The sequence below is a fragment of the Tribolium castaneum genome, chromosome 5 (assembly GCF_031307605.1).
Source record: "Tribolium castaneum strain GA2 chromosome 5, icTriCast1.1, whole genome shotgun sequence".
NCBI classification, from domain to species: Eukaryota; Metazoa; Arthropoda; class Insecta; order Coleoptera; family Tenebrionidae; genus Tribolium; species Tribolium castaneum.
In genome coordinates, this window is record NC_087398.1 from 12,928,812 (window position 1) to 12,956,286 (window position 27,475).

At 31.7% G+C, this 27,475-nt stretch overlaps 6 protein-coding genes across 8 annotated transcripts; 4 read left to right on the plus strand and 2 right to left on the minus strand.

Moving 5' to 3' along the window:
- Window positions 1–2,798: 2,798 nt before the first annotated feature.
- On the plus strand, window positions 2,799–4,615 carry LOC100142435 (ankyrin repeat and SAM domain-containing protein 6). Its single transcript, XM_008192923.3, has 3 exons — window positions 2,799–3,281; window positions 3,330–3,539; window positions 3,594–4,615. The coding sequence occupies exons 1-3, from the start codon at window positions 3,017–3,019 to the stop codon at window positions 4,085–4,087; spliced, it is 969 nt and encodes a 322-aa protein (XP_008191145.1). The 5' UTR covers window positions 2,799–3,016; the 3' UTR covers window positions 4,088–4,615.
- A 974-nt stretch (window positions 4,616–5,589) lies between these two features.
- On the minus strand, window positions 5,590–7,255 carry LOC660346 (folate-like transporter 3). The gene is made up of 4 exons (XM_966584.4): window positions 7,143–7,255; window positions 6,631–7,085; window positions 6,384–6,588; window positions 5,590–6,332 (listed from the first exon to the last, which is right to left on the minus strand). Exons 2-4 carry the CDS (start codon window positions 6,958–6,960, stop codon window positions 5,635–5,637), a joined length of 1,233 nt encoding a protein of 410 aa, XP_971677.1. The 5' UTR covers window positions 6,961–7,085; window positions 7,143–7,255; the 3' UTR covers window positions 5,590–5,634.
- A 3,816-nt stretch (window positions 7,256–11,071) lies between these two features.
- LOC103312395 (folate-like transporter 3) lies at window positions 11,072–14,950 on the plus strand. The gene is made up of 3 exons (XM_008192920.3): window positions 11,072–11,473; window positions 11,526–11,733; window positions 11,784–14,950. The coding sequence occupies exons 1-3, from the start codon at window positions 11,150–11,152 to the stop codon at window positions 12,467–12,469; spliced, it is 1,218 nt and encodes a 405-aa protein (XP_008191142.1). The 5' UTR covers window positions 11,072–11,149; the 3' UTR covers window positions 12,470–14,950.
- Window positions 14,951–15,114: 164 nt separating this feature from the next.
- On the plus strand, window positions 15,115–17,100 carry LOC107397555 (cytochrome P450 4c3-like). The gene is made up of 8 exons (XM_015978141.2): window positions 15,115–15,343; window positions 15,390–15,590; window positions 15,636–15,824; window positions 15,877–16,253; window positions 16,306–16,374; window positions 16,422–16,593; window positions 16,642–16,815; window positions 16,863–17,100. Exons 1-8 carry the CDS (start codon window positions 15,178–15,180, stop codon window positions 17,018–17,020), a joined length of 1,506 nt encoding a protein of 501 aa, XP_015833627.1. The 5' UTR covers window positions 15,115–15,177; the 3' UTR covers window positions 17,021–17,100.
- Window positions 17,101–18,475: 1,375 nt separating this feature from the next.
- On the plus strand, window positions 18,476–23,947 carry LOC660165 (cytochrome P450-like protein). Of its 2 annotated transcripts, NM_001170764.1 has the most exons (8): window positions 18,528–18,690; window positions 18,738–18,938; window positions 18,986–19,180; window positions 19,233–19,606; window positions 19,654–19,722; window positions 19,772–19,943; window positions 23,494–23,667; window positions 23,717–23,947. In NM_001170764.1, the coding sequence occupies exons 1-8, from the start codon at window positions 18,528–18,530 to the stop codon at window positions 23,881–23,883; spliced, it is 1,515 nt and encodes a 504-aa protein (NP_001164235.1). In that variant the 3' UTR covers window positions 23,884–23,947. The 2 variants fall into 2 exon arrangements, with proteins under 2 accessions (XP_015833600.1, NP_001164235.1); XM_015978114.2 differs by lacking the exons at window positions 23,494–23,667; window positions 23,717–23,947 and adding an exon at window positions 23,127–23,370 and having other exon boundaries at window positions 18,476–18,690.
- On the minus strand, window positions 23,878–27,174 carry LOC660099 (C-type lectin). 2 transcript variants are annotated; one of them, XM_008192865.3, is made up of 4 exons: window positions 27,053–27,174; window positions 26,865–27,000; window positions 24,508–24,668; window positions 23,878–24,350 (listed from the first exon to the last, which is right to left on the minus strand). In XM_008192865.3, exons 2-4 carry the CDS (start codon window positions 26,992–26,994, stop codon window positions 23,988–23,990), a joined length of 654 nt encoding a protein of 217 aa, XP_008191087.1. In that variant the 5' UTR covers window positions 26,995–27,000; window positions 27,053–27,174; the 3' UTR covers window positions 23,878–23,987. The 2 variants fall into 2 exon arrangements, with proteins under 2 accessions (XP_008191087.1, NP_001164143.1); NM_001170672.1 differs by lacking the exon at window positions 27,053–27,174 and having other exon boundaries at window positions 23,945–24,350.
- Between the last annotated feature and the right edge of the window lie 301 nt (window positions 27,175–27,475).

Genomic DNA, 27,475 nt, shown 5'->3' on the forward strand with positions numbered 1-27,475 from the left:
CATGTGAATTTCATCAATATAAGTTTTTGATTTTTCTAGAAACTTGGCTATTTTTAACCCCTTTGGCCCCTTTCCAGCACTGAAACCAATAAAATGTGCAGAAAAAAACTGAAAATCTGTAAAAATATGTATTAAAACACGATCGTGTAACAGAGTAGTGGCACGTGGTTGTAAGGCTCTAATCGCAATACGAATTTGTGGATTCATCTAACTTTGAAGAAATCTCATTCTTGTTCACAACACAAAGTTTGCTGGCTTGCTTTTGGGCTAGATTTAGCAATATTTGGCTGCTTTCTAAAATCTGTATTCAAGTCTGGACAATCGCATCGGAGCTCTTTAAATAACACTTTACCTTTCTAAACCCAGCTTCTGTATCATGAATGGTCTTTTCGTAGCATTCGCACAGGGACCGATGTGTCTGTAAGCTTTCAGTAATCATATTCAGTTTTTGTTGCATCATTTCCATATTTTTCTCAATTGTCTGTTTCTCCTGCTCTTCCCTTTTAACTATTATTAACATCTCGTTTCTTTTGGTTTTGAGGTCTTCTAAACCTGAAGTTTTTAGGTTAGGTATGTCACCGTTAAATTGAGTTTTTTCCGGTTTACTTACATTTTACCAGTTCCTGGTTGTACGTCTGCAAAGTTGCGCCTTGCTGTGACATTATTTTTCCGATTGTTGCCGATTTTAAACTTTGAAAACTGCAAATTTTGAATTTCAACCTGTCAAGGTGACGTTTGTTGGGGTTTTAAAATGGGCCAATGGCCGCCCGCTTAACTTAGCAACCAATCAAAAAATAAGCGCGATTTATAAAAATCGTAGAAATAGTGAAGACTGACTAAAATGTCATAGTATAATACAGTGGGGACAGATGATTAGCCAGCAGTAAAATGCAAATTAGGGTTTCCTCCGGTAAATATGTTTATTACTCACTTCCAAGTTGATGACTTGATGAGCCTAAGACTTTTTGGACAATACATTTGTTAGTTACAAAAAATTGGTATGTACTCTATTGTACAATAAAATTGCGAATTAGAACATATTTGAAATGACTGACAAGAAAATATTTAACAAAAAAGAGTGTTTTAACAAAAAAAATACAAATTAAAAAATAACCATACCAATTCGTCATCTGATAATTTAAGGAATTTCTGAGTAATTAAATGGCATCCGACTTTCGCCTCGGGGTGTCTGTCCCTTGTCATAAAATGTAAACAAATCGAATTCCACTATCGCCGACGATAGTTTCTCTTATTTCAGATGAGATTCATGTCACCAAGAGTGAAAAATACGTCTTTTATTTTAGTAAAAATAACAATTTCGAATAATAAAATAGATATTTTTGTAATAAAAATTAAATACATCATTTGAGTGTTTTGTTTTAATTTATTTGAACTAGGTGAACTATTTTATGTATCACGTGTATTTCTAATTGGATCAATTTTATTATAATAGTTGTAATAAAAAATTAATTCGTAAAATATTTATTTTTTGGAAAACAGTTTAACTTTAAAAAAATTACCACTTATACTTCAATAATAAATTATTACTCATTAGTCAAGTGATTAGAACTGTTCTTTATTAAAGCCGCTTTTATAATCGTCTGGGAATTTTATTCAGGTGATAAATTTTTAACAATACATTGTTGTAACAACTTTAAGTATCTTTAGTAACAGTAATATTATACTATAACAAATAGCGTAGGAGGGAGCTTATCCTAGCATTGTAAGATCCAGCCGGATGTAAGTTTTGTTTATGTTACAACTATTAAAATAAATGATACTTTTATAATTATTTATTATTTCAGAATTTAGCAAATTTATACTCGTTTTTATTTTTGTGAAATTTATACAATTTTCCCATAACTAGCTTTCGAAGATATACACTTGCCTTACTTACATCACCCCTTAAAATATATGTACAACCTCCAAATTTTCCTTGTATATTGCTAAAAATCGGGTACCTGAAACTGAAAACACATGTAAACAAGAATGAGTATAAGAATGTTCATAAGCTCATGAGTCATTCGTGAGATAAGAGTTACATTTAGTGGAGCATTAAGTTAAATATTAGGCTGGGGGTTGGTACCTATTTATACAGGTATACTCAAAACATTCAGTCTATAACTTCAGCACTTACTGAGTTTTTGCAGTGTTCTGGTGACTTTCTTTCCTCATAGTGTTCTGTAATAAGTGGTAATTTTTAAACAGAAGTATTTGTTTTTTTTTAAATTTGTTATTTTGTTGGATATCTATTTTATCTTTTTTTTTAATTATTTAATTATTTGTTGCGACTGCTTTTTGAAAGTGTAATTTCTAATTTCTTGTTGAAAATTTTGTGTAAAATTAATGGTAATAAAAAATTGAAAAGTATGTTAAAAAAAGATAAAGTCGAAATCAATTAATATTGCGTAATTTTTGTAAAAACAAAGAAAGGGTTCTAAAACGGATTTTCCAAGTAAATCGCGGAGTGTATTTTTCAGTCAATTGAATCAAATTATAGTTCCGATGACGATAAAAAAGTACATATTTGTGTTAAGAATGATACTCGTCAAAAGTCAAGAAAAAAATTATCTTCGAAGTGGTTCAAGATTGGTTGACATACAGCATTTATTTTCAGAAGACCTATTTTCAAAAACGTAAAACCTCTGATTAACTTTCTGTGACTCGCCGGTCAAAATTTAAGGAATAAGTAATTTTTCAGTGACGTCAGTAATATCACTTATCAACGTTTAACTTTAAACGTTTCAATGAGAGACCTAATTATTAATAATATTTTTATCAACCTTATTTAAAAAAAATATTCGGTAAAAAGCGACGTTGGCATTTTTATACTTTTGAAACAGCTAATACTCAATGCCATAGTGCTGGAGCAATTTCTCGGTTTCAAACCTCTTAGTTTAGTAGGAATTTGCAATTCGTCACCTTACCTAGTTCATCATTTTAGGTCCTTCTACCTTACACCACTTTATTACTCTACCAAAAAATCCTACAAAGAATAAAAGAAGTCAGCATTGAAATGGTCTCAAACGGCTCAAACGAAGCGTTCATACGAAAAAATAAGGTGGTTACAGTCGACGAGGATGAAAACACGAACTTACATTACGCTGCGGCTTTGGATAATTTAGACAAAATCGAGAAAATAGTGGCGAAAAAACAGAATATTGATCCAGAAAATGCTCTTGGATGGACACCATTGATGATGGCGGTCAGAAATTCAAATTTGAAGGCCGTGGGTTTGCTTTTGAGTCACGGAGCAGATCCGAGGAAACAAAATAAGTTTGGTAAAAACACAACTTCGAGAATATTGAAATCTTGAAGCAAAATTTTAGGCATGAATGTATTTTTAATGAGCGTGGCAAGTGGCCACCTTGACATGGTCGAGCGTCTTTTAAAACACCTGTTATGGGAGGGAACATCAAGACAAAAATTGCAAAAAACTCTCTCGCCTCTATCTTTGGCTCTTTTGTTCGGACACGACCACATCTTCAAGTATTTGCTGGAGCGCCGTTTTGACCCGAACGCAGCAACACCTCTGACATGTAGGTAAAACTACTTTTTGGAACATTGTTGATTATTAATTTGTCGAATTGTAGTAATCACCCCTGCGATGTTTGCCGCCGCTTTAGCCAACAACAAGGCAACTAAAAAGCTATTGCGATTTAAGGCTGACCTAACATTGAAAAACTATGGGGGGAAAACGGCCTCAGATATTGCTCAAGCAAAACAAAAATTTTGTATTGCTCCAAAGAAACAAGAACAACAACCGTTAATTGCAATGAGTCCTCATACTGCAAATTCTCCAGTTTTTTCCAATTTTGAGAATTTTGCAGGTAGGGGAAGACTTCTGAGGAATTCTTCAAATATTACTCCAAATCCTAGTATTCCTATGCTGTGTGCTAATGTTGCTCCAATTGCTCCAGTGGTGCCTCACATGATGCCACAGATGATTTTTCCACCGAAATTTTTACCCAACAATTTTACAAGTCCGATGGGAGTTTTTCATTCGAATTTCGGCTTTTTAAACGTTGCTATGATCCCGCCAGTTACGTATTTCTCGCCTTATCTTTTATCACAAATGTCTTCGTAATATGTTTAAGTTTTATGTAATACAGGGTGACCCAGGGGTGCGTGTATGCTCCATAACTTTTTCTATGTAAGCTATTAATTTGAATTTTTGTTTAAATGAAGTTTTTACAATATGGCACATTCTGAAACTATTTTAATTTGTATACAGAGGGTTCTAAAATAAAATACCCAACTCAGTTGGAAACCCAAAATTTTTGGATATAATACACCCGGTTTTATAGAGTTATCTGTCATACTTTTTGACTTATGTCAATTTGTTTGTGAAAATAGCGTCGTACAAAGTCCTACAGAAAAATTTATAACTTTAGAACCATTTAAGATGATTTAACCAATTTTTTCCAATCAATTCCTTAAGCCTTAGCGCATCTTTCTCAATGAAAGCGAACTCGGAATTGACATTTCATCGGCTACTGCGATTTTCTGAAAATGACAAACTACAATAACTCGATTTTTTTACTTGCAACACTCTATATTTTATTGCATCAATGAATGTCATTTTTTAAGAGCTTTCTGTTGATATAAGGTTTGTGGGGTGTAATTTGTAAAAATTGGTAATATTTTTGCAAAATAAAAAAGGATTTTTCGGAAAAATAAAAATTCGAGTAGGCCATTGTCATTAAAATTTAACATTTCTATATTATTCTATTTCTATTAGAATTTCTATTACACTTCAAAATTTGGTAAAAGATACTTTTTTCAAAATGGTATGGTAGTGATAAATTTTACGACAACGGCTTGCTTCATCTTTTTTTTTTGAAAAAACCATCATTATTTCTTGTTTCGCAAAAATCGTACGAATCTTACAAATTAGATTCTACAAACTCTAAGTCGACATAAAGCTCATAAAAAATGACAGGCAATGATGTAATAAAATCTAAGGTGTTGCGTTTAAAAAAATTAAGTTATTGTCTTTTGTGGTTTGTTATTTTCAGACGATCGTAGTAGGCGATGGAATATCGACTCCGAGTTCGTTTTCATTGCAAAAGATGCGCTAAAGCTTCGGAAATCCAGTGGAAAAAAGTTGGATAAGTTTTCTTGAATGGTTCTAAAGTTATGAATTATTCTGTGGGTCGATGCACGACGCTATTTTCACACATAAAATGACACAAATTAAAATCTATGACAGATAAGTCTAAGAAACTGGGTGCGTTATAGGTATAGACAATTCGGTCACGATTTTAAAAATGTAAGAAAAATTTTAGATTTCTATTAAAAAAAACAGAACTTGGTTGGGTATTTAATTTTAGAACACCTGTATTCAAATTAAAATGTTTTTAGAATGTGCGTTATTGTAAGACCTATCGTTCAAAAACATTCAAATTGATAGCTTGCGTAGAAAAAAGTATGGATCAGCACGCACCCCTGGTTCACCCTGTATGTGATTTTAAATGTGTTACTATTGTACTTAATAATTTTTTAATGTTTTAACACAGTTGGTTTTAAAATAAATGTAAATTTTCGTCTAATACTTTTTCGTGTCTTATTTTTAATCCCAATCAAGAATCTCTTATACAAAAATTTTATTTAATAAAATTAATTACAAAAAAATCACTGGTATGTGTGCTTGGCGAACCAATAACTAAGCCCTATGATGATAAAGAGAATAGATACACTTAAGTGATAATAGCCGTAAGCCATAAACAAATATTCGGAGTCTAATCTCAGTCCCACCTTATCATTAAACAGGCAAACCATCGCAGAACTTAAAACACTTCCCCCTAGTGCAATGAAACCGAAAACTAAACCAAAACAGTCCTCTTGCAAGAATTTTGCGATTTCTCCGCACACAATAGTCATGACAAAGTGGTACAAAAACCCAAAAATCACGTAAAAAATGCAGTTCAAGACAACTTGTTCGATCTGTGACATGAAAAGTAGCATAAATGCCTCAACCAAAGAGGTCATGGTTAAAATTAAATCACCGTTGTATTTCCAGTCAAATCGGGCATAACCCCCACATATTGTTCCAAAAAGGGCGAAAACAGCGTAAGTTCCGTCCAGGAAACCGTTGTAAGCGGAAATGTCGTTTTTCTTTTGGAGGGTTTTCCACAAAGGTTGCACATAAACTGAGACTTGATGGTAGCCACAAATCGTCAGAATGCTCCATAATGACCATTTCACGACGTATTTGTTGGGATATGCTTTTTTGAGGTTGGTAAAAACTGACGTCAAGTTGGATGGTTTTTCCGATTTTTTGTAAACCACCGGTGGTAGAACAATGGTCAAAAAAATGGATAAAATGAAACCTACAATTAAAAATGTACAAGGCTGAAGCACAACAGATTCTAGAACTTTACTTGCAAAAGTGAAATAATGCAATTCCTTATAAGAGAGCCAGTTTTGTGAAATGAAAAGTTGTGCCAAGAGACTCGAAATTATTTTTCCAGCCAAAGGGGCCGCTCTTACGTACGATGTTAGGCGTTGAAAATTGCTGTGGTCACTGTGGCTGTAGATCGAGACGTAATATGCCACTTCCGCTGCTGACATGCTCCCATAAAAGGCCTATTTTTTTTAGAAATTTTCTAAACAGAAACTGAAACCTACCTGTGCTACTTGCATTTCCGACCAAGATTCCGTCCAAATAAACAAACATGTAGCCACTAAGCCGGTGAGACAAGAGATTATGATAAATGGATTAAATTTTAAATATTCCATAAGGAAGTAAACTGGCAGCAGTTGCACCGAAGTGCTGTAAAACCACACCGGCAAAATGTTCTCCTGCACGTCATTTTCCGAAAAGTTTTTATTGCTGAGCAGAAATTCGTAGTGGAAGGGGGTGGTCGGTCTCAAGCTTACAACAAATCCGAAAATGTAGAGGAAATATAAGCGCTTGAACCACTTGAAGTGAATTAAGTCCTTCCAGTTTATTTCCATTTTTGAAATTACGGGAAAAAATCGCACGTTTTATCACATTTTTGCACCAAACTCTGATTCACAATAATTATTGTAAGATTGCCTAATCTTCTGCAGTGGCTCTTATCTTGTGTTATCTTTCCTATCTGCAACAATAAATTGATATCTGCGAAGCTTTATTATTTTATGACATATGTACGAACCAAAAATGAGAGGTTGAGGATTATCATAGTCAAAATTTCTAAATTCAAAGTGTTTATTTTGTTACTAATTTTTAACTAGGACGTAGACAGTTGAAGCTTTGGAAATATTACCTGACTTATCAAGACGATAAATACTGTAGTAAAATTGTTTATGAATATTTACATTGTGTTAGTTTTATCAAACCATTAGGCGTAAGTGCCGGCAGCCGTATCGCGCACCCAAGAAAATAGCTACTTCTAATAAAATGAAAATCCTGACATTTTACTCACCAGTCTATATATCGATAAGGACTCTTCTAGATTTTTATTAAAATTTTTTGTTACTAAATAAAATCGTAGCAATTTTGTGAGTTTTTGGGCACTAAGTGTTAATTTAACTACAGGGTGTATCAGAACTCACTCCCCACCGGAGAAGTGCTAGTGGTAACAGCAATAGTGATGGCAAAAATGTACAAAAATGTAGGTCTTTTATTCTTAGTTTGCGAGAAGAGAGGTCTCAAAATGACCATTTCCAGAAGCTTTCTTCCAGATGTAGTGCTTACAGTAGATGCGTTACTAAGGAATAAAAAATAATTCAAGTGCCCACTTTTATTGTTCGTTCTACCTATTTTTGTTTTCCTAGCAACGTGTTTTGTTCTCCTAATCCTCCAGAGCAAGGTCTTTTGTGATTGGGTATTTTCAAACGTTGTTATCTTCCAAACGCAAAGAGTTAGAATTTTTTTGTAAAGGAACTTTAGCTTCAGAATTGCCTAAACTGTCCCACATTTCTGGTGGGGAGTGAGTTCTGATACAGCCTGTATAAAGTTTTTGTACTAAGTGAATTTCTACCTGCTACCCCATCGAACCCTGGCATCAGAATTATAAATTTTTACTTGGTCGGTTAAATAATCTTTTTTATAAGTCTTTTTTATTTAAACGCAAACCAGACTTCTGATATATTAGAAGATGGTATAATTTGCTAACAAATAGATCACTTATCAATAGCCGACCGTTTTGAAGCTCTTTATTACAGTCCTGCAATAATACTGACAAAAACTGATGCTTGCATTGAAATATCAAAACAAAATCTTTTACAATCTCACCCCAATTACAGATTAGATTGTTTTTTTTAATTAACGTCGCCACAAGTAACAACTCATTAATAAAAATAATTTTTAAATTTAAAATGTAAAAGTACGTTTAATTCAAAATCTGGTATTTTTTCGCTAATTTTGTAAACAGTTATCTGAAGTGCTACTCGTTTAGCATAGTTTAGTATAGTATTCAGAATTTGACTTTTTGGTCGAAAACTACTTTTTTGTTGATCACATTTTAAGTTTTCTTTTTCTTATCTGAATACTAGACTATAAACACTATTTTAAAACACATTTCTTATATCAACGTGTTTTTGCTAGTATAAAAACACGCTTTCCATAGCAACGTGTTTTAAATTTAATTTAAAAACACGCTTTCTTTCGCAACGTGTTTTAAATTTAATTTAAATTTAATTTAATTGAAAACACGTTTAAATTTAAAATTGAAAATAATTAAAAAAAATAATTTAGGGAAAAATTAAATTAAATTAAAATTAATTTAATTTAAAACAAGTTTTGTTCCAACAAAAAAATGTTGAATAACATTTATGCAAAACGTTTAAAGTTCATGTTGTTTATGCAACTCGCTGACGCTCGTTGCATACCCGACAGTCCTCAACCTGACTTGCCGCATTCTCAACTCTCAAACGTAATTTTTCAAGTTTGTAACCAATCATGTATTAGCAATATTAGCAATATTGTAGTTCTATTATTTATAATAGGTACTCATTACAATTTTAATTTACTTTTGATTGAGGACTAACACTTTATGAATAAATCGTAACAAATAGGAAAATAAAAATCAATGACATGAAAACTTTTATTCAAGTACATACATTAATTTATTTTTATGTCACTTAGTGGCATACTCCTGGAAGCTCTTGAATCAATTATTTCCGAAAGTCTAGTAAACTTGTTCCATCTTCGGAAACATCTTTTGCATCCAGAATTCGTCCTTTTTTTTGAATTATCTTCGTTTTAATATTTTGCAATATGTGTGTTTTACACATTAATTAATATTATTATTAATATTATTAATAATTATTTTCTGTTTGTAATTTTTAATAAAAAATTTGCCAGTTTACTTAAAATTTGGAAAAGATAACATATCGAAACGTGTGCTGCTTATGGATACAAAATAAAAGTGTCAAAACTATTTTGTTGTGATAGAAAAGGATAGTTTAAACAATTTAAAACAACATGGATAATTGCTGCCAATACAAACTACTTATTAACAAATAACCGACTCGTTTGCATAAACGAAAGGAGGAAAACAGTAAAAATAATTAATAATACATAAGAATTTTGCAAAATATTATACAGAGTGATCTAACTCAGCTCCCGTCTTCTGTAGCTCAGTTTTTAGTAAAGATGGATTTTTGATATTTTGTAGACGTTACTTATACTCTACGACCCAATTCAGGAACATATTTTTGATTATACAGAGTATTCCAAAACAAAAGTATGACGACATAGCAATAACTTTTAATAACAATTTTGTAATTTTTGTCTTTGTCTGGAATTGAAAAATTACCAAAAAATTAGGGGAGATAACTTTCAAATGTGCAGTCAGGCGTGTGAAATGCATTTTTTTTATTTAATCAGAAGTAGCAATTTTCTTAGAAGAGCGATAAGGTGTAAGGTGTTAAATTAAAAAAAAATAAAATAAATAAAATTCTTTTGGGCACAATAAAATTCGGAACCTAAAGCATTGGTATTAAAATTACTGGAAACACTGCAAATACTCGTAAATATGTTGAAATAAAAAATAGAGATTCTCATGTTTCAAAAACAGAATTAACAGAAGTAACATAAATTAACAAAAGGACATAAAAATTCTACAAAACAACTAAGCAAAGCTTTATTCTAAAAACTATTTTGCTATTTTTAATATAAAAAGATCTACGACATTTAATTTAAATCTTTAACTTTATTAAATAAGAATCGATTTTTTGTGTTCAAAATTTAACTAAAATATTTTGCAATTATTAACTATTTGATAGTTAATTTATCAAATCTATCGGGTGCGTCAAAAGTCGCGGATAGGCTCGTAAGAGCAGCTAGATAGAGCTTTACAGAACACTATTTTCGATAAAAAAATCAGAAAATCTTTGATTTGACTAAAATCCAAAACAAAAAGGGCAACGCCGTACAAGTACACTTATTTTATACGTTTAGGAAAATATTAACCAAAAGTATTACCATGGTAACATTACAAAAAATATTTTTTTGCAATTTTTTTTTTGAAATATTAGGTAATAAATCAAGTAAGCATGAAACTAAATCACTAAAAACAAAGTTAGCTGGTCTGCTTTTTTTAAAATTCTACATTAAAATATGTATTTTTTTAACTTTTAGGAGCGGCTGCATTTTAGAAGGGGCAAACATTTTTTTATTTTATTTTTTTATTATTACTATGAAGTATTTTTTTCATAAAACATTTATTTTGATGTATTTATTACTTTTATTTGTTTTTTAATTAGATTTTAAATCTATTGACTTTATTTAGCCTTCTATCTAAATTAGTGTTATAGATTTTTCAGCTGATTCTTTTGGAATCAATTTGTTTCAATCATACTTAGTCATTTTAAAAAATTGTCTTAATTTTTAAATGATTATTGAAATAAAGCTAATCTTTTTGAAAAATTAAGACACACACTAATTATATTAGATAAGTACTTATTTGGACTCACCTATACCTTCTACTAGAAGCATTTTTACTACCTATTTATTCGATAAAAAAAAACAATCGGATGTTTCTCAAAAAATTAATTAGCTATAAGTTTATATTTCTAGGGAAATGATAGTGGAGATTGTTGTGAGATTAAATTTGTGAGATAATATACGATTAGATAATTATTGTTTACGTGTTAGTTTGCAATCAAAAGTGTGAATTTGTGTTTCCTGTTGGTCTTTCAAATAAATTTGGTTAAAATGATTGAGCTGGGTTACAACTACCTTCACTGGTTTAAACGTCACTACTTCCTCTACATATTTGGTTTTTTACTATACTTTAAACCGATCGAACCATTCTATCGCGAAATGGTAGTGACCACCAAAAACATCACTGAACAAGAATTCGACATGGATATACGTCCACTGGCCGCTTATTCGACCGTGATATGTGCCCTACTGATATTTTTTTTACTAATTTTTTCGAATTTTTACTACGTGTTATTCCTTAGTCTTTTGGCATCTCTTGTGTACACAGTATCCAGCTGGAAAGGCGAAGTTGTTACCGATCTCCAAATATCACAAGTTAGACCCAACATTTCGCCTTTCCAAATTGAAAAAATATTGCCTCTATTAGGTATTTTATGGTGCTGGTGTTTCAACCGAAGTTATATATTTCGCCTCAATTTACGTTTGTTACGGCACGACTAGAAATTTCCCCAAACTGACTTGTGCCATCAGAGCAGTGCCTCTATGTACCAAGATCGTGTCAGCGGTAGTTGCCTGTGTTTTGACGGAAGTTGCGCATTTGAATTACGAAGAAGTGGCGTTTATAAGTCTTCCAAGTAAAAAACGAAGCTAATTAAAATTGTGAATACAACATTAAGTGTTGCAGCTTGCGTTCATGCATTTTTCTTATTAATGCATCTCCCTCCGATGTTTGAATTAGAAGAACCGCCGAGTTCGCTGCGCGCCAAAATCTCCTGGTTCAAGTCAAGATTTATTGAAACTTTTGCAAATAAGCACATTTTGAAATGGTCTCTTTGGAGTGGTTTTGCGCTCTGTGGCTACGTTCGAATATCCGGCCTCATGGAATCGTTGTGGGAACAAACCCAACAACAAAACAAAGAACCCTTTCTGAACATTGCTGGAATAGACGGAATTTCGGCGTTTTTCGCACTTATTGGAGTGTTGTTGGCGAGAAATAGCACAGGAAGCGCTAAGTTTGGCAATGCGTTGTTATGTATAACGTCTATTCTAGAATGCGTTATTTTGATAGCACTTTCAAATGTTGAAAATGTCTGGTCTTATGCCATTTGTGATATATTACTAGAAATTGTGTATCAGTTAGTTATGGCTTCTGTAAATGTAATGATTGCGCAAAGTGTGGAACAGAGTGGAAGTTTTGCCCTTGTTTTTGGTTTTATTGGAGTGATTTTTGCAATTTCAAACTTGGTGTTTGTTTGCGTTTTCAACAGCCGAAGCATTAATTTAAAACTGGGACAGCAATTAATGATTCTGGCAGGGTTTCATGTCGCTAATGGAGCGTTAGTAGTGCTGTTTTGGTTATTGAAAATGTAGCTAGTTTATTTTTTATCATGTGCTATACAGGCTGATTCTTTTAGGGCTTATATTAGAACATTTTTAGCTTTTAATATAGCTTTAAAATTTTGTACACGATCCAAATCGACTATTCGAGTTCAACTAATGGTGGTATTCTCTAACTATCTCTGTTATACTGTTACGTTTATAGAATGTTAGCAACAGTGCTCTGTTATGACACTGCCTAACAGAGCTGTCTAATTTGCGATTCTCTAACTGTCTCTGTTAAAATAAGGATAACACTTAACAGTGTTAACAGTGTTCCCATTTGTTCGAAAATGTAATTTTAGAGATAATGGAAGTCGATTTTGACGTATGACTTACTTTTTGATTTAAATATTTTATTCGAAAGTGTCAAGAAGTTTTCATAAAATTATCATTTCGAATTTATAGTATCGCAAAAAGTTCCACTAAATTGTTAAAAAAGTGAATGCAGAAGACGAGTGCAGATCAAGGCAATGAATATCCTTGTTTATTGAAAAAAAAGCACATTTTTGTTTTGAAATATTTTCTGTGGGATCTCGTGTTGGATTAGGTAATCAAATTGAAATCAAATTATTTTATTCTGTGCAATACAAAACTTATACGCAAAATAAAAGGGAGAAACAGAACTTGGAACAAACGAAATAACTATTGAAAGACAAAAAATATAATTTAAAATAAATAACACAAATTAAAAAATCTATGTTTTATTTTCTCGGAATAATGTTTCCAAAATGAAGAGTATACTGTGTTAAATTTTTTATTTATACAAATGGTTCCTGACGAATTTTAAGTTGTGTTCATTCCCACGTAGGATTGCCAAAGATTACTTTTGCAACATTGTGGATAATTATACCAATTAATTTTTTTCTAAAAACAATTTTATCACCTTTCTTAGTTTTCTAAAACTTCAAAAACCAAAGGTCGAATTATTTGCGTGATTCTAAGCTTCTAGTTTTATCCACTTTTCAGACTTTTAATGCAATTTTTTGTTAATTTGGTGAAACATCGTAAAAATTCACGATTTGTCACTGTCACTGTTAGTTTATGGCGCGATTTTTGCGGCTGTTATTTAACAGAGAATGTTACTGTAGAAATGTGGCTAATAGAGGGTAACAGAGTTTACGGTATACAAATTTAAATAACAGCTGTAATTTTTACAGTAATAGAGCAATAACATAAGCCACATATTTTTATTGCATATTTGAATTCACCTTCTCAAGCTGAGTAAAATTTACTTAAATTGTTGGTACTGTCACACTTTTTGACATATTTCAATTTTTTTGTTAAAATTTTCATTTGCAAGAGTTTAGCTAAGATATCACAGACCTTGAATCCTTTGCGATAAGTGAATATTTTTCTATGTATTTGATAACCGAAGATTCGAAGAGTCTTCTAAAATTTTCAAAATTGTCAACAGTCAAAATTCATGGCTAGTATGATTTTTTCAAAATGGTTATCAAAAAACTTCTATTATTCAGTTTTTTCAAACGGAACGACCCTATTTTCTTAACATAAATCAAAAGAACATCGATATTTATGGTGACTTTTATCAATACGTGTTATATATATCTCTTACAGTTTTCGAAAAAAAATTACAAAAACCAGATTTTACTACGTAATTTTCATAGTTAATCTAGTAGACCTTGCAAAATGAACAACAATTGTCAAACAACAATATTTTTTTAATTTTTAGCTGGTTCATTATCAAATAAGCAGTAAAACAATAATACTTAATTATGGTTCATTATAACTTAGTCATTTATGTAAAGTAGTCTTACATCGAATTTTGAACTTCTTGAATGAAAATAGTGAACAAATTAAACATTTTTTTTAATTAATAGCACGATTTTTAGTATTCTTTGAAAGTGTACTTAATTAAAAATGAAAATAATGAGTTAAAATGAAGTTTTTTGCGATTATTTCAAAAAACTGTAAGTGATAGATATAGAAAACAGTAAAAACAGGTTAATTCTATTTGAAAAAAAAGTTTTATAATTATTTTTTAATCATTATTTTCAAAAAATTATAGTAGCCTTGCAATTTAACAGATGACAATCTTAAAGATTTGAGAAGATCTTTCAAACATTTGGCTGTCAAATGTAGAAAGAATTATTCAGTTATTGTAAAGGGTTCACTAGTTGTAATATTTTAAATGCAAATGAAAATTTGTTTAAAAAACTAGGATAAATGTTACTCAGTTTTAAAAGATAAACTTAAAAATGCAATAAAAACAGGTGGTTATTATTTAAAATTTTGAATCTGGCCCCAATTTTTGTAGTTTCGAAAATTCAGCCACTTTGAAAATAATTTAGTTAAAGTGAAAATGATCAATTTAGATTGTATGTAAAATCTTAAAACTTTAGCTGTATAAGAAGTTAAAAAGTTTCTAATGCAGGCTTTAAAAGAACCAACCTGTATAAGAAAAGTAAAATTGTACAGTTTGATATTTTTTATAATTAAATACGTATTTAATTATTGAGTATTTGATTCTTCCAACATTTTAAAATGAAGTTGGCAACAATAAAAAACGTTACGCGTTACGGGGTTAAGTGTTGCCAACTTAATTTCAAAGTACAATCGATAAGTGGGAGCCAACGAATGTTTACAAAAAAATTATCTCAATTACTTATTAATAACCAGGTCACGATGAGAAGCAGTTTTAGTGTAAAATCGCATTCGAAACGATTTGCACAAAAACAAACATGAGTGTCTTGACCGAATTTTTCATCGCCTTAGTCGCCCTTATTTTACTTCCTTTCTACTTTTACTACACAAAAATACGGCGAATTGAAAACTTCTTCAAGCATTTTCCCTCTCCTGCCGGAGTGCCAATTTTGGGGGTTGCTCCGGAGTTTAAAACCACGTCATGTAAGTTTTACAAGTGCAGTCCTAGATCATGAAGTGCTTGTTTCAGCCGTTTTGGATAATTTTCACAAATATGCAAAAGCACACGGGACAATGGTCCATTTAAAGTTTGGTCCTTTTAAACACGCGTTGCTGTGCACTGATACCAAGTTTCTTGAATTTTTGCTTAGTAGCAACAAGTTATTGAAGAAGTCTGTTAATCTGAGGTTTTTGGAGCCGTGGATTGGCACCGGTTTAGTGACCGCAGACGGTAACGATAATATTTTTCAAAAATTATTTTGACTTGCGTTTTAAGGGGGACCAAAGTGGAAAACACACAGAAAACTCATAACGCCAGCTTTTCATTTTAAGATTCTTGAGCAATTTGTCGATATTTTTGAGTCTGGAGGTGACATTTTGGTGAAGAAATTGTCTGAAGTTAGTGGTAGTAAAAGTTGCGACATTTACCCCTACATTACAAAGTGTACTTTAGATATAATCTGTGGTAAATTCATTTTATATAAAAATTAGTAGTTGGTTTAATTTTTTATTTAAAGAAACTGCAATGGGCACGAAAGTGGATGTTCAAAACACTGAAAACTCTGCGTATTTTGAGAGTATTAAAGAAATGTGCAGGATTTTTACTGTTCGTACTGTGGGAGCATTTTTGAGCAATGACTTCATTTTTCGTTTTTCGAAAGATTACAAAATACAAACTAAAGCCGTTAAAGTTCTCCACAATCATTCAAATGAGGTTATTGTAAACAAACGGAAAGAACTCAAAGAAAAAAATAATGAAAACACTAGTGATATTGATGAGTTGGGGCGAAAAAAGAAGAAAGTGTTTTTGGACCTAATTCTGAGTGCTACTACTGATGGGCAAAGTCTTTCACCAGAAGAGATCCGTGAGGAAGTGGATACTTTCATGTTTGGTGTAATTATTATTATTTTTTAGTTAAAAACCTCTGATTTTAAATTTTTACCAGGGTCATGATACTACAGGAACAGCTACAAGTTTTATACTTTACTGTATTGCAAATAATAAAGAAGCTCAGGTTAGACATGTTTTAAAATTTTCGACTAGCATAACTTTTGATTGTAGGAGAAAATTCTAGAGGAACAAAAGCAACTCTTTGGTGACGAGAGAAGCCCAAAAGTGACTTACTCCACTTTGCAAGAGATGAAATACTTGGAAAATGCTATAAAAGAAGGTTTGCGTTTATATTCCCCTGTGCCAATTTATGGCCGACTCATCGATCAAGACACTGAATACAGTAATAACTGTAACAATTTTTTACAAATATTTTAACAAAGATTTATAGACGGTACAATGATCCCGAAAGGCGTTGGTGTCATAATTTTTGCACACGGAATTCACATGAACCCAAAATACTATCCAAACCCCGAAAAATTCGACCCAAGTAGGTTTGAAAACACTACCGGCAAGGACCCTTTCACTTTTATCCCCTTTAGTGCAGGTCCGAGGAACTGCATTGGTAAGGAAATCATAGTTTTGTTGACTCTCTTCTCTAATTCACTTCAGGTCAAAAATATGCCATGCTGGAAATCAAAAGTTTAGTTTCCAAAGTTGTGAGAAATTTCGAACTGTTTCCAGCTTCGCCCACACACGAAATGCACCTTGCTCCAGAAACGGTGCTCAAGTCTCTAAATGGGGTTAAAATTGGTTTAAAAATGCGATAAGTGGTTCCAAAACCGTAATTTTGGATATTGCGTATTATATTGTTTTTAAACATCATCAATAAAGATTGTGATTTCAAAAATGTCTTTTTATTAAATCCGTTATCTTTTGAAAGGTAGCAATCAAGCCTTCCATTAAAACTCTTATCAAAAATGCTCAAAATGCACCTTTGGACCCATCAGACCATTTGATCAAACATTTGACTATAATTTTTATTTTATACAGAGTGTCTTGTCTAAACCTCACATTAGAAGTGTTGGTAGTTCTAATAATGATAAAAAATTTGTGTTTTTTATCATTACAATTATTTTAACAATACCTAATCTCTTAGGTTCTGCTCAATGAAAATATTTTCAAGATGGTGACATTTTCTTTTATACCGGAAGTCGCTATCAACTTTCTTATTTTAAATGGAAAGCTATATTTTTTATGCGTTTTTTGATTAGTTAAGTTATTTTAAGGCCATTTTTATCAGCATTCTCTATACATAAGGTTAACCGTTTTCAAGATGATTTTTTGAAAATTTTTGAATTTACACCTGTCACTTAAAAAATCGCTAACTCTCTTAGCTTTAGAGATTTCGAAATTATATTTGAAAGCTTAAAAGAGAAAACCTCTATCTGTTCTCTAGTGTATTTAAAATTGGAAAAGAAGTTAATAAGCCCAAAAATTTTTAGATTAAATTTGAACAACTTCAAGTATCCACAACTTAATTTTATCAAATGGGATGTCCTAATTTTTATTCTACTAGATGGAGGAGAATTTTTTTCTGCGTCGATCTGTATTAGCATTTCCTATACCTATCTGAGATAATCTACAAGTTATGTTGGTTTTTTTGACACTGTAGAAAATTTATTACTAAACGCAGCTATTTTTGCATATTATTCTCAATTTCAACAAAAAGTTATTGTAACTTGAAAACTATGTATTAAACATAAGTATAGGAAATGCTAATACAGATCGATGCAGAATTAAATTCTCTACCATTTATTGAAATAAAACTGGCATTTTATGAAAAAAAATGGAGTTATGGGTGCTTAAATTTCTGAAAAATTTAACTTTCAACATTTGGAGTTTGTTATTCGTTTTTAGAAATTTGAAAACACCAAAGGGCTAAAAAATATTTCCAAATTAAAAAAAATGGCAGTTATCGATTTTTAAACTGGAAGGTGCAAATCCAAAAAAAAACAAAAACTCTAAATATTTCGTAAACGTCTAAGTTTAGGTATAAGGATATCTTATGAAAACTCTAGTAATCCAGAAACGCATAAAAAATATAGCTTTCCATTTAAAATAATGAAGTTGATCGCGACTTCCGGTGGGATTTAGACGGAACACGCTGTATTAGGTACTAAGCAAGGCTCTGGAAATTTAATAGAATAATAATTCCAAATATAAACAGATGAAAACTGATTATCATTATTTGTAAACAAGAGGTTAAGTTTGTCTGGCACTGGTATTAGTTTTGATTAAATGTAATCTTCAGACTTTAAGACACGCACTGAAACCATGATTGTCTTCACTGGGTATTTAATTGCCATTGTTTTGATTTTGTTTCCTCTTTATTACTACTACGCAAAATGTTATGCTTTGGAGAAGTTTTACCATCAATTTCCAAGCCCTCCAAAAACGCCCTTTTTTGGAAATGCTTTAGATTTAAAAACAACAAAAGGTGAGTCTTTTGGTCATAACTACAATGTTGGGACTTGTATTTTTCAGATCTATTTCAAAGTTTTCACAGATATGTGAAAGCATACGGAACGATGGTTCACCTAAAAATTGGTCCTTTTGATCATATGTTACTTTGTTCCAATCCGAAATTTCTTGAATTTTTACTGACCAGTAACACATTGCTAAAAAAATCACCGAATTTAAGGTATTTAGTGCCGTGGATTGGCACTGGAGTAGCAACTGCTTATGGTACAAGTAATTATAGTTTATGAGAAGAATAATTATCATTTTTTAAGGACCAAAATGGAAATTACACAGAAAACTCGTAACGCCGGCATTTCATTATAGTGTTTTGTCCCAGTTTGTAAACACTTTTGAATCGAGTGGAAACATTTTGGTCGAGAAAATATCAAAATTATGTGATGGGCAAAAAGTTGATAATTTTGATCTTTATCCACACATTACGAGATGCACTTTTGATATAATTTGTGGTAGTCTTGTTATTGTTACTTACATATCTTATTTTGTTTGAATACTTTATAGAGACTGCAATGGGCACCAAATCAAACGTCCAAACCAACGAAACTTCCGTTTATTTTGAAAGTATCAAGGAAATGTGTAGAATTTTTATGTCTCGAACCATGGCAGTGTTTCAACGTTACGATTTTATTTTCCGGTTTTCAAAAGACTTTCATTTGCAGAAGAAGGCGTTAGATATCATACATAACTACTCAAATGAAGTGATTGCAACAAAACGCAAAGAACTGGACGAAAATGTAAAACAAAAAGAGAGTGTTGACGATTTGGGGAGAAAGGAAAAGATGGTTTTTTTGGACATGATTTTGAACAAAGCTATTGATGGTCACATCTTTAGCCAGGAAGCGATTAGAGGAGAAGTGGACACTTTTATGTTTGCTGTAATTAATGTAATTAATGTAAATGCCAAGATGAGTGTAGTTTTTAGGGTCACGATACCACGGCCACCGCAATAAGTTTCATTCTTCTTTGCATCGCAAACCATAACGAAGTTCAAGTACGTTTTCACATTTATTACTACTTTCATTTAAAACTAGCGGCTTTAGGACAAAATTATTGAAGAACAGGAGCGTCTTTTTGGCTGTGAAAAAAACCCAAAAGTGACTTTTGCACATTTACAAGAAATGCAGTTTTTGGAAAATGTTATCAAGGAAGGGTTGCGTTTGTACACTCCTGTGCCGCTGTACGGAAGGCAAATTGATAAAAATGTGGAATTTGGTAAGAAATGTTTTTTATGACATAACTTTTGTCATTGTGTTCTTAAAAAAATATTTTTAAAAGTATTTAAATACAAATACAAATACGTTTCCTGCAAAGTAATTAAAAGTGAAATTCTCCATTTTGTATTACTTGTCTTTGAAAATATATTAGTTTGATTTAGTCAAAAATGGTCGTAGGACACAAGAAATAAATCAATTAATTTCGTCGCGACGTTTTAATACTTTTATTGTATCTTCATCAGGTAAAGAATTTTCTTGGCGTAAAAGTGGGAGGCATGACACAGTCAAAGAGCCCGGTTATAACGAATCCGCTTTTAACCAACTTCCGGCTATAACGTACTATTTTTACGCACCGAAAATCTTTCCATGAACTTACCGGTTCTAGCGAACCAGCTTATAACGAACGAAATTTGACTTAAAATGTAACACAATTTTCCGTGTATAACGAACTTTTCACCGAATTTTGAAGAATATGTTGAAGTTGGTAATGACAAAGCAGCAAGAGAAGTGTTACCTAAATGAACAGATTTTTAAATTACAAACTAGAAACATTTGAACTTATAAAAACCTGTGTTTTTAAACATAATTACAGTGTGAATTTGATAGTTTTGAAATATTTACTTTCACTTCAGCGTCTAAAAATTCATCAAAGAAGGTAATATCAACTAGGTCTGCGTTACTTGAGTATTTTTTTTAAGTTTACATGTCTAATAGGCGGTGACATTTGAGCAAATAAAAATAAGTAGTATCTTTCTCAAAAAAAATCGGTGCAAAATTTTTAAATTTTAAATGTTTTTATGGGGGGACTTGTTTTTCTGTGGCTGTTTCTGCTAATTTTATGTCAGTGTAATAGATTTTGAAGAACTAAGCTTAGACACCGGATTGATTTAAAATTTTTGTTGGTCCCTAATTTATTCGCCGACTAAAACTCTCTACATCTCAGAAACTATGAATATTCGGATAATACAAGTTGAGTTATTTTCACTTCTTTTGAGCTCTACTCAGCCTTTACATTATTTGCACAACAATACCTATAATCCACACATTTTACATATTACTGTTACTGGAGCATAGGATTTATGTTTTTTTACAATAGGTATTTATTAAAAAAAAAGTAAAAATAACTGCTAAAAAAACGTTCTTTTTAATTACCGCTTACAGCGAACTTCAGATATAAGAAATTAAGAAATAACGAACTGATTTAGATTCAGCCAGGGCCAGGGCCGATCCAGACCGGTGTGCATTGTGTGCATGGGCGGCCAGCGACCTGCCACCTTTCGCAAAATCATTTAAAATAAAAGGAAAATATAAAAATAATTATAAAGAAATGGTCTTGCTGTTTCCGTTTACAGTTGTAAATATATTTGACCATTAATTTTTTTCTAAGAAACATTCAACAATAATTGTTTCTTGTGATACAATTTATTTTACGAGAACGTTCTTGTTCTTGAAATTAAGCGCTTGAATGCAATCAAAGGGATTAATGAATACTGCCGACCTTTTTTTGGCAGCACAAAATTTATAAAGTACTATAAATAATTAAAATAATCTCCATTATGTAAAATAAAAAAATCAGTAGTTTCCATAAAATGGAGGTGGTGCATTCATTCGAATTTATTTTTTGCTAAACTGTTTATAATGTAATTAATACAACAAAGCAATATTAATATACTATGAACAATAAACTAATTGGTAACAGGAAAATATTTGTCAGTTTAATCTTTGCCTTTAAAGAATTTAGAGCAAAATGTCTGATTTTTCTCAGAATTAATGTTTTTTGAGCGCTTTTAAACGGCTTCAGCTGTATTTACTTTTTTAGTTCTCTCATAGTTAAAATTATGTCAACCTCTTGGTCTATTCCCTCTTCTAAGTTCTTTCATATCTCTCAATTATTGTCAGGAATTTTTGTTGTGTAAATTTATTTATGACGAAAAATGGAGTACAAGGAATATTAATGATTACTAACTATCACTAATCGCCAAATTTATTCTCAACACATTGAAGGAATAAATGTATGCGAATACAAAAGTTTTAAATCGCAAAAAAAATCAGAAAAATTAAAAGAGCACAGAAAAAACACTTATGTGTATTTTTTTCGTGGTTCATTTAACTGTAGTTACAGTAGTTACAGTCTAAACTGTAGTTACAGTCACAGGCTGTAGATGCGATTTTGCACTTGGGTGATGGCATTACCACCATACGCATATTTATATATATTTTTATCTCCAATAGCTTTATGGTAATAAACATAACAACTTGTTTAGACCTTTTACAAAATTAAGTAAAAACGTTTTTCAAACATTCATTTAATCGACAAAATTGTGAAACCAAAAAAAAACAAAGCAATTTGGTTATGGAAATGAAAACAAACCAGTAGCAGATTCTATAAATTATTTTAAAATTTACGTTTTTTATTTAGTGTTATCAGGTCCCATTCAGTATCAGCATTTTCCACTATGTATTATATTATTACTATTAGTTTATTACTGTTGCTCCTAGAATTCTCTTGATATTGGCACTTTCTGCTTGTGGAGAGACGACCTTTTCAGAAAAACTATAAAAAATTATTTAAGACGATGTTTCAAAATCGATTTAATAATTTTCTTAATTTTCTACTATTGGAGTGGAAAGAGAAATACCCAATGAACTAGATAAATTATATTGTAGAAAAATAATTTGCCTAGAGAAAAGTAAGGTGAATTTATTGAAAAAAATGTGTAAATATTAGGTATGTAAATACTCAACAGCTGATGTACCTGCACAAAATTAAAATTATTCTTGTTACAAATAGTTTTATTTTTGTATAAATATACTATTTCAAAATATTAAAAAAATAAACAGTTGCTTTCATTTATTTAATGTAGTAATTTTTAACTAGTATTTTAATCAGAGTGAAAGAGCGTAATATTTGGGATCTGCACACGGGCGGACAATTGGCTTGGCTCGGCTCTGTTAGGGGCGGTTTATATAAAGCTCCTTTAAATATTAATACGTTGTTAAAAGCGAATAAACCAATCAAATTTTCACATGATCAATTAATCATGCTTTTAATTGCGGATTAAATTAATGACACTTTAAATCGACCGTTAATGTATATATATATATATATATACATATATATATATATATATATATATATATATATATATATATATATATATTTTGATCTGTTATTTATTAGGGGGCCTCAAAATTACAACTGAAGGCTTAGGGTGGCAGAACTGGTCCCAATATTTTGCCTGCAACGTTACAATTTCGATCGTCATGATTTTTACTCCACGTCGTACTTAACTTTACTTTAGGAATTTACCGTTACTTTTTGGTTGTATCTCTCTTTTAATGTAATCCTGGGCAAAGAGGATTCATATCCGTATTTTTACCAACTGTTTCTTAATCTCTTAATGACAGTAAAACTATTTAATTTGTACGAAATGTATTTAATTACTTATTTATATACAACCCTTGTATTTGAAATACATTTTTAAATACATGTATTTAAATACGTAACAACACTGGGACATCAGAATATGATTTTTGAACTATTTCAGAGGGAATGCTTATTCCTAAAGGAGTCAATGTCGTTATTTTTAATCACGGGGTTCACATGAATCCTGAATTTTACCCCAATCCTGAAAAATTCGATCCGAACAGATTTGAAAGTATGGAAGATAAACACCCGTTTGCGTTTATACCATTCAGTGCTGGTCCACGAGTTTGCATTGGTAAAAGATGTCCAAGAAAGTACAAAAATACGATTAAATAATGTTTCAGGTAAAAAATTTGCCATCTTGGAAATAAAAAGCATACTTTCAAAAATCGTTCGAAACTTTGAGCTATTTCCTGCTTCTCCGAGCTACGAGTTGGACCTAGCTGCAGAGACTGTTCTAAAGTCCCTCAACGGTATTCGAATCGGGATAAAAAGAAGAGAAACATTTTGAAATGAAATATTTATTATGCTTCCCTGCCTTAAATTACAAAATAAATTACAACGTATTCGTAAAATGCTGCATAATTTGTCAGTCCACAGCATCAAATCACTAAATTAAACTGCCAAGTTGGGGTTGGTGTAACGGACGTACTTGAGCAAGTCCTCGTTCTCCTCACAGACGAAGGGCTTGCGGTGGTGGCAAGCCACATCATGCCAGTTAACCCCATCGTTATAAAACTGATTGAGAATGGCGAGACAGTTTTCGCTGGCGCCCCCTTGTTGGGCTTCCCTGTTATCAGGCTGTGGTTTGCCAATGCCTCCGCTTTCCGACCAGTCGTTTTGGTCTCGCTGGGTGGTGGGTGCCAGTTTCTGGAGCACCGCGGTCCAGAACCATCCGTTGATGGGCAAGGGTTGAAGGTCGGCTCGGTCGCAGCCCTTGAAGTCGCACAAGCGGCCGGAAGTCCAAATATATTTAACCTGTTGAATGCAGTTTGATTACGGACTGTGATGCAATTGTTGAGGAAGGTAGTAGTTTATTTGTAATTAGGGTCTAATATGGATGGTAATAGAAAGTTAAAAGTGAAAACGGCACACTCCTAAGTGCATGGTAATGAGAGGATTAGGCTCGACTTGCCTTCTCGTCTACGATGCGTTTTTTGATCCATTCGTTCTCAGCGCTTGTTTCTAAAGAGATTAGGTCCATGCAGCGTTGGCGGCAGTAGTTGCGACCTCCCAGCCAGTCTTCCTGCACGTCTTTCAACGCGGGGTCGCGCCAGCTGAAGAAGTAACCCTTACCTGAAAAGTAAAAAATACATCAATTTGGATATTTTTTGTGAAAATCTGTTAAAATAAGTATGAAAATCTGTTAAACAATTAAAGGAATCCGGAATTACCACAAATAATAAATTGTATGAAGAACTAGTGTTCTGACTTAATTAAAATTATTTGTGTTTACTATAAATGGTAAATGAACTAAATTAATTAATAATTTTATTTAGTTTATCCGTTATTTCCGTTAAACTGTACACAGTTGTGCCGTTTCTGCTGAAACAAGACTTAGTAAAAACCATGATTGTAAATCCATTATACAGGCTGTAAATGAAATAAGTACATTAATTTTGACTGGTAATAGAACTCGTCAAGACCAACAAGTTTTTCGTTTTTGAGTTAAAATAATTTTAAAATCTTACACAATTTTCTTACACGCAACTGGAAACAAAGTTACCTGGTACGTAAAAAAAGTGTTTGTCTTGATAAGTTCTACCACTGGTTAAAGTTAATATACTTATTATTTCGCTTACACTCTGTATATTTCTGTTCCTGTAAGCGACAACAGCCAAATCCATTTTTTCCAAAAAGCAAACGGTATTATTTACAAATATTACAGATGTTGAAATTGTACAATGTGTTTTTAAATGATTTTCATCTAGTCGTCTGTGAATTTCCCATGTAAAATCAGAAATGCCACTTTATAAAATTAATGACAGGCGTTTAGCCACCGAATATTATTACCATACTCCATTTATTTTAAGTCTCTAATTCGGAAAAAAGTATCGACAATAAAAGTGTTTTCTTGCACAGTGTAACAATTTAGTTGCATTTTAACGAAATTTTTTGAGTCAATTAATTGACAATTTGTAAATTTCACAACTAGCAGTTTTGACATTTATTGATAGAGAATTCAATTGAGCAGAGCGGCACAATTTTTTTTACATAAAAACCAATGTCAGTGTTAACTTGATGAAAATCATTTAAAAAAACATTGTAAAGTCCAGCGTAATGTTGGAGTGACAAAGTACTAAGTCGAAATTATTTATAAAACATTGTGAGAATGTTGGAAAATACGTTCAATTTTTCAATTTTTACACATTTTTTAATTTTTACATCTGCAAAAGTTTTAGCTAATTTTATTAAAAATTGTAAAAAACTTTATTTTATTGTGTATTAATGTAATTAGAAAACTTCTTGGTCTTTCGTAGGATCTGTTTGAATGTAACATCACCTTGTGTTGCAAGAAAAAAATGTGAATTGAAAAAATTGACAAAATGCCAATTTAAATTATCAGAAGTTGTTTGGTTTCATTTAAGAAAAGCACATATTTTTAAACAAATTTTTCAAGGGTTATTAATAATACGAGTGCAAAAACAAAATTTTAAAGTTCGAGAGCTGTCGTTATGCAACGAGCGTATGCGAGTGTTTTCGCATAAGTTGTATTCATATTTTTTTTTGTTGGTAACATTTTAATTTAAAACACGTAGCTATGGGAAGTGAGTAATTTAAAACACGTTGCTATGGGAAATGTGTTTTAAAATAGTGTTTATAATCTAGGATTCAGATATTAAAAAGAAGACTTAAAATGTTACCAAAAAAAAATAATTAATGTGTCAATTTAAGAAGAAAATTAAGAAAGTCTTTGACGCATACGCTCGTTGCATAACAATAGCCCTCGAAATTTAAGGATGCGATTTCGCACTCGTATTATTAATAAATATTAGCTTTTTGCATACTAAAAAAAACTTATTTTTAGGGCGTTTAAGTCATTTTATTAATTACAAATCGAATAATAAATCAATAAAAAAAAACAATAAATCAATAAATATCTTTTTGTTAACCTGCTAGATCTACTTACAACAAAAATTTCATAACAAAATAACCGCTCATAGATGTTAGGTAAAATTATGGCACTGGTTCTTAAATGAGAATTTTTGTTTAAAATTATTCCTGAGAATTTTGAGAATTTTGTTTTCGTTCTCAGGTACAGATTTAAATCAGAAATTGAATCAAAATTAAAAAAATATAGATGATAATTTTTAACAACCAGGAACATCTTAGCATACATGTTTGTTTGCTCATTTTACACCTACACATGATTATTTTGATTATTTGTAAAAGTATATCCTGCTTCATGACCTTACTTTTAACAACTATTTTATCGTGTCGGTAATCATTGAAAATAATTAGTTTATAAGCTGGCAAATTGGCAAAACTTACCGTCTGGAGTTCTTTCGTGGATGGTCCTCTGGGCACATAGTGCTGGCACTGGGGGCTCGAGGATCCTCCCATTGGGGAACTGCCCCAAAGCCAGGCCGAAAAGGCCCACGATCAAAACGGCACTTTTCATTTTCAACTACAAACACTTAGTTTAATGAAATAATTTTTTAATGTTAGTAATGACTTACCCGAAGTGACACTAAAGTTAAAATGAATCCGAAAACCAATAAGACCCCTATATATAGGAAGGTGGGGTCTTGTGTAGAGAAAGAGAAACATAACGATTACAGGTAGCGTCTTCTTCGCCTTGACCTCTGAAATTTCTTGGTGCGAGAATGCGAGTTACGAACGAGTGAAAGCTGAGATGTTATCGAAAAAATTTTGTTTTGTGGTGATTATTGTCGAGTCCCTTGTTCCTCGTCCCTAGAGCGATTCGAGGCCGCTTTCTCCCTTCAACTAATGCGAAAAGTTTAGCTTTTTCAAATATTTGCGAGTGCATGGAACGTGTTGGAAATTAACCACTTTCCTCGACTCGTATGAGTTGGTTTCGATTTCGATGAATATTATTGCCTAAACAGTACATAAAGGAATTGTTCTGATGTAATCCAAAG